This window comes from Salmo trutta, chromosome 7, assembly GCF_901001165.1.
Source record: "Salmo trutta chromosome 7, fSalTru1.1, whole genome shotgun sequence".
Classification (NCBI taxonomy): Eukaryota; Metazoa; Chordata; class Actinopteri; order Salmoniformes; family Salmonidae; genus Salmo; species Salmo trutta.
In genome coordinates, this window is record NC_042963.1 from 28,517,517 (window position 1) to 28,529,108 (window position 11,592).

General features: G+C 42.2%; 1 protein-coding gene across 1 annotated transcript; it reads right to left on the bottom strand.

Annotated features, from left to right (window-relative positions):
* Positions 1-1,998: 1,998 nt before the first annotated feature.
* Positions 1,999-3,591, bottom strand: phlda2 (pleckstrin homology-like domain, family A, member 2). Its single transcript, XM_029758498.1, has 2 exons — positions 2,947-3,591; positions 1,999-2,378 (listed from the first exon to the last, which is right to left on the bottom strand). Exon 1 carries the CDS (start codon positions 3,398-3,400, stop codon positions 2,984-2,986), a length of 417 nt encoding a protein of 138 aa, XP_029614358.1. The 5' UTR covers positions 3,401-3,591; the 3' UTR covers positions 1,999-2,378; positions 2,947-2,983.
* Between the last annotated feature and the right edge of the window lie 8,001 nt (positions 3,592-11,592).

Below are 11,592 nucleotides of genomic sequence, written 5' to 3' on the forward strand. Positions count from 1 at the left end.
TCCTTTACTTTGACACAGGCACACCACAAACATTTACACAAGTGTTCCAATTTACACATATAGGGTGTCATGGGAGTTTGGATAAAGACTGAATAACTCCCCTGTTTATGGCTTCTTGTGAGTCATTGTGAGTCATTCCATAGCAGGGTGTCTAACTCAACATAATAACCATGGGCAGGTCACTTTGTGTATAGATAACAGGGCAGTAAAGTGGGCCTTGTTACACATCCCTGTGTTTGCCCTGTCCTGTGCCCATAGCTTAATGATGTGTGTGTGTGTGTGTGTGTGTGTGTGTGTGTGTGTGTGTGTGTGTGTGTGTGTGTGTGTGTGTGTGTGTGTGTGTGTGTGTGTGTGTGTGTGTGTGTGTGTGTGTGTGTGTGTGTGTGTGTGTGTGTGTGTGTGTGTGTGTGTGTGTGTGTGTGTGTGTGTGTGTGTGTGTGTAGGCATGTGTTGGGTAAGGTATGGCTAGAGCAACACGAGCATCTTTGGGGAGGTTCTCTTATTACCTGTACAACATTGTCCACACGTTCAACCATTAAAACGGTAATTATTAATATTCTATATCAATATTTGCTTAGGTTTAATCATAGAAATAGAATCTCATTCTAGTTCTGAGGTTAATCCCCGGGTATGTTTGATTTCCACGCATGTCGTTAGGTGATTCCACCCCCGCAGATTCCTTCAGGCTCTGGGTACAACACACCCTGGCTGTAAAGGTATGTGTTCAAAGGGCCCGTTGATACAGGTGTAGTGAAACCACAACCCTTATCAGTCATAAAGAATGTATAATAAAGCATGACAACCGGAGATGACAAACAGGGTGCAACCTGTGATAAAAGAAGAGAGGGACTTTCCTATCATACACTGCTCACAAGTGTGGTATCTCAGGAAGCCATTGTGCTGTCGGTTATGATTTGGCATAATTTAACAGCATGCTGTTACTGTAGATTTCATTGGTGGATACATAACATAATATATCATTTATAGATCCTTTCATTTATAGTGCTCTCATCTCAATTTGTACCTCAATACAAATTGAAATCTTCCAAAGGACTTCACAGATAAAGGCTCTGATTAATAAAGAGAATTAGAAGGGGATTAATATAAAGATCTGTATTTTTGTCAATGTAACATCACTCAAAATTTTATCCATAACATTAATTGACCAATATATGAGAGAAAATCATAGGCTATTGCAGTGGTTCCCAACATTTGTTAACCTTGGCACACCTTGATGGGATATAAAATTGCTCCCGAGTGGCCGAAGACACTGCATCTCAGTGCAAAAGGCGTCATTACAGTACCTGGTTTGAATCCAGGCTACATCACATCCGGCCGTGATTGGGAGTCCTATAGGGTGGCACACAATTGGCCCAGTCTCATCCTGGTTTGGCTGGGGTAGGCCGTCATTGTAAATAAGAATTTGCCCTTAACTGACTTGCCTAGTTAAATTAAATAAAATTCAGCTGTACACCTAAAATGTCCCTCTCTCATCTTTTCCAAACTGAAAAATCATACATTTTCTGTGACGTGTTTTTATAGATGAATAAGGATTACTTGATAGTTAATCAAATGTTATTGGTCGCATACACATGTTTAACAGATGTTATTGCGGGTGTAGAAAAATGCTTGTAAAGTCTGATTAAGCTTAGCCAGAGTCATGTATTTCTTATGGTTCTGGGCTCAGCTATACCACTGCCTCTGCCATAGAAAGATAGCAAGATAGTTAATTTGTGTTTACCCCTTTTCACAGACAAAGTCAAATTAAACAAATGACTTTGCTTGTGATGTGCGCCCCTCAAATGATACAAATGTACCAACAGCCTGAGCACACTGGACTTGAAACAATGATGCGAATGTATTATCTATTTAATATATTATCTGACCAGTAGTAGTGCTCCCAAGTCAAAATGCCATGTGCATTCAACAGGTTACGTTTATAAGTGAGTGTAAAAAAAAAAAAAATCAAGATCAGGAAAAGTTTCTGTTGAACACCGGTTAGGAACCACTGGGCTATAGGACCACATTTTCTTCAAAAATGTATGAATATTTATTCAAATAAATACACACTGAAATAGTAAATAATTTAAACAACATAAGCATGTATCCAAGAAAAACATTTTCTTGACAAATAAATTAACACATTTTTGCAATGTCATTCAGGAGGCATCCCTCCTCAGAAAAGCGCACTTTGAAATACTTGAAAGTTCAATGATTCAGTCTTGAGTTTTGAGCATTTTAAATTCTCTTTTAGAAGCTTATCAGGACAGAGGTCCCTAAGGGAATGCGCTGATCTGTCCCGAACAATCCTTCATCCACGGACCGGGTGACGTCTTTCTTTGGTCCAAGTTCCTGTTCTTCATGGTCCATAACTGACTCTGAAGGAGACGAAAGCAGATAGGATTAAAACAATGTTTTACCGCCCGAATTGTAGTCATTCTCAGTCAGATATCATTAACATGGCATTGTGTAAAATTGCAGGAAATTAACTTTAAAACTGCAAAAATGTCTCCCACTACGTGGCAGAATGTGTAGACTTGTAGGACATTTTCTGTAGAACTCCCCAAAAAATTCTCTGCCCCATCAAAATGTGTAGAATTGAAGGAAATTAACTTAAGAACTGAAAATGTTCTCTTTGATGTCAAGAGGAGGGCGACTAAAATGTTTAGCCAGGGCTAGGGCCGGGCTAGGCCCTGATTGTAGGCATCTGTCAAACAGTAAAAGTAGGCAAGTCTAACATGGTTAAAACCTTTGAGGCCTGTGTATATAAGGGAAAGATCACGTGTTTTTTTCTTTCATGAGAGTACTTTAATAATATATCTCCACTCAGGTGTATTTCAATAATTATATAAAATAGGCTATGCTGAATCATTTTTAAACATTTATCCCCTCACCATTGTTTAAAACCGCTCTATTGTGCGTAAGGGTCCATGCTTTGCGTCTTACCATATTCGGAGTGTGGTAGCTAATCTCCCAAAGCCATTCAGGGAGCTCTGGCCATGCGGCTCTCGTGCTGTCCCGGGGATCCGCTCTCGTCGTCCTGTCGCGTTTTAAAGTCCTGAATAGCCTTTCTGTTCTGGAAGTCAATCAGTGCCATGGTGATCACTGCATTCCAGCAGTTATCGTCACCGGAGCACCGAAAATCTATCTCCTTATTGTCCGTGGTAACAATGGTGAAGTAGACAAACTTGCCGGTGCGCTCAACACAGTCCACTTTCTTGATAGACTGGAGTTTGAGCTCCTTGCTCTTGGTGCGCTTCTGCGTGTCGGCGTAGATGTTGAGGCTATCCGTGGTCAGGACACATGTCTTCCTTTTCCAGAACTGAAGGAGGTTGTCACTCCTCTTCTCCAGCTCTCCCTCTTTTAGGACCTCGGAAATCTGCTCTGCTGACATTTTCATGGTTTTAGTATCAGTGATACAATTCTGGTTGTGTTTTATATTTCTTTTGAGAGAAGCAGACGCTGGCAGAGGTGGTAGTTTCCTCAGTTGTTTCTTCCGAAGTCCTCGGAGAAGGAGCTTCTCAGCGGAGGCTTGATAATCCAGAGTTGCGTTATGAATGAACAGAGAGTGGTGGAGTTAGTTATATATATATATATAGCAGAGCGTCCGGGCCCTTCCCACTTGACGTCAGTCGGTTTAGGAATGCATCAACAGTTGCCTGAGTAAATCATGGTGGGCGTGGGGTCGGAAGTCCTGGCGCTGGGTTTAGCTAACTTGGAACTAATTACATCTCCAACATGTTAATTAGTAACCACGCATCCTACTTGAGTGCTGAATCCAAACATTGACCCACACAGTAATGACTTTGACTCATGCTTTGAGAAAAACGGTCTTATTACCAGAATACCAATAGGACTAGGCAATTCAGTCCATAGCAAAATCACTTCTGATCATAAACATTCTTTGTGGGATAAATGTCATTAGAAATGCAGTATTATAGCCTATCTGTATGTATGGTAAAGGTCTGTTATTAAATATATATTAATCATTTATTTGATATGTTTCCATTTTAATTCCTCCCTTGCTGACTCTGCAACATGTGTGTCTGGGTGATGGGAAAATGGCAGACACGGATTTCCATTCTAAACAAACTGATAATAAAGTGTATTATATTATTTTCTATCAGTATTCTACCAGTTACAGTTGAAGTCAGAAGTTTACATACACCTTAGCCAAATACATTTAAACTCAGTTTTTCACAATTCCTGACATTTAATCCTAGTAAAAATTCCCTGTCTTAGGTCAGTTAGGATCACCACTTTATTTTAAGAATGTGAAACGTCAGAATAATAGTAGAGAAAATTATTTATTTCAGCTTTTATTTCTTTCATCACATTCCCAGTGAGTCAGAAGTTTACATACACTCAATTAGTATTTGGTAGCATTGCCTTTACATTGTTTAACTTGGGTCAAACATCGTTTTGGGTGGCCTTCCACAAGCTTCCCACAAAAAATTGGGTGCATTTTTGCCCATTCCTCCTGACAGAGCTGGTGTAACTGAGTCAGGTTTGTAGACCTCATGCTCGCCCACGCTTTTTCAGCTCTGCCCACACATTTTCTATAGGATTGGAGGTCAGGGCTTTGTGATGGCCACTCCAATACCTTGGCTTTGTTGTCCTTAAGCCATTTTGCCACAACTTTGGAAGTATGCTTGGGGTCATTGTACATTTGGAAGACCCATTTGCAACCAAGCTTTAACTTCCTGATTGATGTCTTGAGATGTTGCTTCAATATATCCACAAAATGTTCCTGCCTCATGATGCCATCTATTTTGTGAAGTGCACCAGTCGCTCCTGCAGCAAAGCATCCCCACAACATAATGCTGCCACCCCCATGCTTCACGGTTGGGATGGTGTTCTTCGGCTTGCAAGCCTCCCCTTTTTCCTCCAAACATAACGATGGTCGTTATGGCCAAACAGTTCTATTTTTGTTTAATCAGAACAGAGGACATTTCTCCAAAAAGGACAATCTTTGTCACCATGTGCAGTTGCAAACCGTAGTCTGTTTTTTTATGGCGGTTTTGGAGCAGTGGCTTCTTCCTTGCTGAGCAGACTTTCAGGTTATGTCAATATAAAACTCGTTTTACTGTGGATATAGATACTTTTGTACCGGTTTCCTCTAGCATCTTCACAAGGTCCTTTGCTGTTGTTCTGGGATTGATTTGCACTTTTTGCACCGAAGTACGTTCCTCTCTAGGAGACAGAAGGCGTCTCCTTCCTGAGTGGTATGACGGCTGCGTGATCCCATGCTGTTTTTACTCGCGCACTATTGTTTGTACAGATGAACATGGTACCTTCAGGCGTTTGGAAATTGCTCCCAAGGATGAACCAGACTTGTGGAGGTCTACTTTTTTTTCTAAGGTCTTTTTTCAAATTTATTTTTGATTTTCCATGATGTCAATCAAACAGGCACTGAGTTTGAAGGTAGGCCTTGAAATACATCCACAGGTACACCTCCAATTGACTCAAAGGATGTCAATTAGCCTAACAGAAGCTTCTAAAGCCATGACATCATTTTCTGGAATTTTCCAAGCTGTTTAAAGGCATAGTCAACTTAAACTTCTGACCCACTGGAATTGTGATACAGTGAATTCTAAGTTAAATAATCTGTCTGTAAACAATTGATGGAAAGATTACTTGTGTCATGCACAAAGTAGATGTCCTAACTGACTTGCCATAACTATAGTTTGTTAACAAGAAATTTGTGGAGTGGTTGAAAAACGAGTTTTAATGACTCCAACCTAAGTGTATGTAAACTTCCAACTTCAACTGTATCTATTCTATGAGTATTCTACCGGAATTCTACAGGTATTCTATTCTCTGTTTCTCAAAATAAACAAACAAAACACCTATTGGACCAGCTTGTCAGACATGAGTCCTGCTATTTCAGTGGATGTCACATTTGACTGAAACACCCCCAAACATCCTCAGGGCAATATTCAACTGTAGAGGAGGACGCTTAATCAGGCCATACGTCAGCAGCTCCCCAAGCAGAATGGGTACCAAGGGTCAGCTAAAGTACCAGCAGAAACAGCAGATACTCAAAGTGTATCTCTGGTAGACACAGTTGTGTGCTGTAAGGGGAGAGTTGATGGCCCCTCTGTATCTGTGCTATGGTTTTGCTAAGATATGGTTGTGATCTAAGATAGGAGTTGTTGGTTCTGAATAGGGTTGTAAAATTCCGGTAACTTTCCCAAAGTTACCCAGGTTTCTGGAATCAGGAGGGATAAGTAAGAAATCTGTGAATCCTCCAACCAGGATTTCTGGAAACCCAGGGAATTTGAGGAAAGATAAGATGTGTTTCCTAGACCTTATCTTTGTTTGTAGCAGGCTTCAGCCCAATATATGGTAGAAAACACAAGTGTCTTCCGGGTGGGTCGCAGACAAAAGCAGAAAAAAAGACACGCATTGGCCACATGGATGTTTCTGCACAATTCCCATTTTTTTAAATGATGCATGAAAGTATCTGCAACCTACTAGTATGACACTTGTCTGTTGGGTTTTAGATGGATGAAGGCTTAGATTGCGGCAAATGTCCCAAGTGTCTGAAGCCTCTAAAGTAAGTGTGTGTGTGTGTGTGTGTGTGTGTGTGTGTGTGTGTGTGTGTGTGTGTGTGTGTGTGTGTGTGTGTGTGTGTGTATGGAGGGGCAGAGGAGGAAGGATGGAGGAGGCAGAGATGGGAGGATGAAGTGGGGATGTCAGCAGCTAATAACTCTCCAGGTTAGCCCTGAGGCCAATGTCACCCAAATGCTAACACCAGTGAACGAAATGTGAACCCCTGTCCAAAATCTTTGTGTGTGTGTTTGTATTTGTCTACTTAAGTGAGTATGGTGATCTTCAACCAAATGTCATTTCTTTGATGGATGTGTTCCCAGCACCCACTTCAAACTCTTGTGACCACTGAAGAGGTTTCTCTATCAGCCTCTTTTCAGACTACTCATGGAAACAACAGAGGCACTACTTCACCAGTCCCCTCTCTCACGCATAGAAAACTGCATTCTACCTTCTAACACATACAAACACACACCAATCTTCTTAAAAGCACAACTCTCCCTCATTCCCCCACTGAAACCCAGAGAAAACTGTCCCACATACAACCTCAAAAGCACACAATTGGCTTAGGGTTGTTGAGGTCATCTTGAGTCATTCTCAACACTAAACAATTGCTTATTGATGTTCAGAACGTAATTGTGTGACTTGATCACGGTTAGGAAAAAAGACTACTATTACTTGACATAATACATAGTTGTAAAGCAATTATAGCAAATATAGTCAAACTTGAATGTAATTGTTAATTCCTTATATTGAATAGAGATGTGTGATGCACTTTTATGACCTCTGACTATACATTGCCTTCAGAAAGTATTCATACACCTTGACTTATTCCACATTTTATTGTGTTACAGCCTGATTTCAAAATGAATTAAATATATTTTTCTCACCCATCTACACACAATACCCAATAATGACAGTGAAAACATGGTTTTAGACATTTATTGAAAATGAAATACAGAAATATCTAAATTAGATATCTATTCACACCCCTGAGTCAATACTTTGTAGAAGCACTTTCCGCAGCGATTACAGCTGTGAGTCTTTCTGGGTAAGTATCTAAGAGCTTTGCACACCTGGATTGTACAATATTTGCACATTATTCTTCAAAAAAATTCTTCAAGCTCTGTCAAGTTGGTTGTTGATTATTGCTAGACAGCCATTTTCAAGTCTTGCTATATATTCTCAAGCCAATTTAAATCAAAACTGTAACTAGGCCATTCAGGAACATTTGATGTCATCTTGGTAAGCAACTCCAGTGTAGATTAGGCCTTGTGTTTTAGGTTATTGTCCTGCTGAAAAGTGAATTTGTCTCCCAGTGTCTGTTGGAAATCAGACTGAACCAGGTTTTCCTCTAGGATTTTGCCTGTGCTTATTCCATTTCATTTTATCCAAAAAAACTCCCTATTCCTTGCTGATGACAAGCATACCCATAACATGATGCAGCCACCACCATGCTTGAAAATATGAAGAGTGGAACTCAATGATGTGTTGTTTCGTATTTGCCCCAAACATAACGCTTTGTATTCAGGACATAAAGTTATTTTCTTTGCCAAATATTTTGCAGTTTTAATTTATTGCCATAGTACAAACAGCATGCATATTTTTGAATATTTTTATTCTGTACAGGCTTCCCTCTTTTAGCTTTGTCAAATAGGTTAGTATTGTGGAGTAACTACAATGTTGTTGATCCATTCTCAGTTTTCTCCTATCACAGTCATTAAACTCTGTAACTGTTTTAAAGTCACAATTGGCATCATGGTGAAATCCCTGAGTGGTGTTCTTCCTCTCCAGCAACTGAGCTAAGAAGGACGCCTGTATATTTATGGTGACTGGGTGTATTGATACACCATCCAAAGTGTAAGTAATAACTTCAACATGCTCAAAGAGATATTCAATGTCTGCTTTTTTAAATTTTTACTCATCTACCAATAGGTGCCCTTCTTTGCGAAGCATTGGAAAAGCTCACTGGTCTTTGTGGTTGAATATGTGTTTTAAATTCACTGCTCGACTGAGGGACCTTACAAATACGTGTACGTGTGGGCTGCAGAGATTAGGTAGTCATTCAAAAATCCTGTTAAACCCCTAGAGTCAATGTCCATGCCCTCAGGAAAATCTAATTAGGAAAATCCAATTAGCATAATAAAAAATCGTCAGTTTAAGCTAGAGATATCTTTTTGTTGTTGTTGCATTGGCTGCATCTCAATCTACCACATCCGCCAATGTCGCGCTTCTGCTTCTGCGATGAAAGGTGACAGAGAGTGGTGTTTGTCAGACCATGAGACATGCCGAAAAACGGTCTTCTCACAAAATCGTCTGTAGTGTCCGAACGGTTTGGAAAGATGAGATTCCCACAAACACGATGTTGTTCTCCATTTTGCTCTACAACCCCCACATCCGTCTTGAGACTCGTCTCTAGTCAGTACAGCCGATCTGCCAACTTCTGTCTGTAGCATCTGAACAGTTTCGGCTACACACTATGACCCCTCTGTGGAAACGTGAGACTCTCACGAACACGTACAGTACCAGTCAAAAGTTTGAATACACATTCAAGGGTTTTTCTTTATTTTTTATATTTTCTAAATTGTATAATAATAGTGAAGACATCAAAGCTATGAAATAACACATATGGAATCATGTAGTAACCAAACAAATCAAAATATATTTTATATTTGAGATTCTTCAAAGTAGCCACCCTTTTCCTTGATGACAGCGTTGCACACTCTTGGCATTCTCTCAACCAGCTTCATTAGCAATGCTTTTCCAACAGTCTTGAAGGAGTTCCTGTCACGACTTCCGCCGAAGTCGGTCCCTCTCCTTGTTCGGGCAGCGTTCAGCGGTCGACGTCACCGGTCTTCTAGCCATCGCCGGTCTTCTAGCCATCGCCAATCCACCTTTCATTTTCCATTTATTTTGTCTTGTTTTCCCACACACCTGGTATTCCTTCCGTCATTACATGTCGTGTATTTAACCCTCTGTTACCCCCATGTCTGTGTGTGTAATTGTTTATTGTTGAGGTTGGCACGCTTCCGGCTGGTTTGCGCCGGGTTTATTTGATTACCCGTGCTTTGTGGCAGCCTGTACTTTGTACTTGTGTTTTTGTACTTTGTGCTGCTGCACTGGTTCGTTGGGCATTTGTTTTGTGACGCAGTTGCGTTCTGTGTAATGATTGCCTTAGTAAAGTGCTTTGTCCACTCCTCTCTGCTCGCCGGCGCCTGACTTCAATGCACCAACTACACTCACCTCTTGACAGTTCCCACATATGCTGAGCACTTGTTGGCTGCTTTTCTTTCACTCTGCTGGTCCAACTCATCCCAAACCATCTCAATTGGGTTTAGGTCGGGTGATTGTGGAGGCCAGGTCATCTGATACAAATCTACATCACTCTCCTTCTTGGTCAAATAGCCCTTACATAGCCTGGAGGTGTGTTTTGGATCATTGTCCTGTTGAAAAACAGGACAAGTTCCAGCACCAGTTCCGGCACCATCCCCCACACCACTACCTGCCTCCGTCCCATCTGAGCCGGCACTACCTGCCTCCGTCCCATCTGAGCCGGTCCGCGGAATACCCCTGTCCCTCCCGAAGAGCTTTGATGGCGCGCCAGGGAAATGCAAGGGATTCCTTCTGCAATGCGACCTGTACCTAGGCCGAGGCTGTCTCCGGGAGAGACAGGGTTGCCACTGTCATCTCAACACTGACCGGACAGACCCTGGACTGGGGTGCCGCGGTCTGGGAAACGGGAGGACCCGAGGTCGAGTCCTATTCCGACTACGCCAGGGATCTAGGACCGCCTCGAAGTTCGCCCTGGAGTTCTGGACCATCGCGGCCTGCACCGGATGGAATGAGTCGACTCTAGTCACCGTGTTCTGCAGCTGACTGCGGGAGGAGGTACAGATGGAGTTAGCCTGCCATGATAACCTGTCACTCGACCAGCTAATCAGCATGACGATTCGTTTGAACAACCTCTTGCGGTCCCGACGGAGACCTGCGTGGAATCCGGAGCCCATGGCTACACCTGCTCCATGGCCAGAGCCGATGGAGGTGGGCTCTACACGTTTGCCCGGGGCATTTGCCCTATTGTGGAGAATGGGGTCATTTCTCCCAGACCTGAGGAGGTGACAAGCCAGGGAATTCCCCTGCCTCAACCCAGGTAGGATGCAAGATCTCCCCTCCTTTTCTGTCAACTCAACCAGGGTGTTTTCCCATTAAATTCCCTGAATACCCTAGCCCCTCACTCCCATTAGCTCTGATTGATTCCGGAGCTGCCAGGAATCTTTTGGCCACTGCACTGGCCACTGCATTACGCATTCCTTTGGTTCCCCTACAGTCACCCATTCCGGTTCGAGCCCTGGAAATTCATCCAATAGGGACAGGGCTCGTACATCACATCACTGTTCCCGTTTCTCTGCTGACCTATAATACTCATTTAGAACAGATCACATTTTTGATTATAGACACCCCCACGCACCCCGTTGTTTTAGGTCTCCCCTGGTTGAGTTGGCATAACCGTGTTATTTCCTGGTGTGAGAGGAGACTGCTGGGTTGGTCGCAGGAGTGTCAGGGGAAGTGTCTTGTGGTGTCAACACCACTACGGTGGAAAGTCCGGACCACGCCCCTCAAGTGGAGTTAACGGAGGAATACCAAGATCTGCACCAGGTTTTATCTAAGACCCAGGCTCAGTTGTCTTTCTAGAGACTTTTCAACCTGAAGATCACTTTTCAGAGTTCCATGTTGTCTTGAAAGCACCATCAGTGCTCTTGACCGCATTACAGTTTTTTACAATCGCTAGGGCCCATTTCTCAATGCTTAGGTCACTTTTTCAAAACTCTTCACACAGTTCTCCTAACTAATTTTCAGCTTGGCACAGCAGTTAATTTCACGTTCAAAATGCCCTAAAACTACCAAAACACTTCATACATGTCTCAAATCAACTCGTTCTTCCATAACACTAGCAAAGGTTGTCACCCAACAAGCACACTTTGTCACTCATAAAACAATGACCTAAAAAAACACTAACAACAGGTAGCATTACACCATTTT

Excerpts from the sequence above, each read along its gene's own strand:
- phlda2 (XM_029758498.1), bottom strand. The coding sequence starts at position 3,400 with ATGAAAATGTCAGCAGAGCAGATTTCCGAGGTCCTAAAAGAGGGAGAG.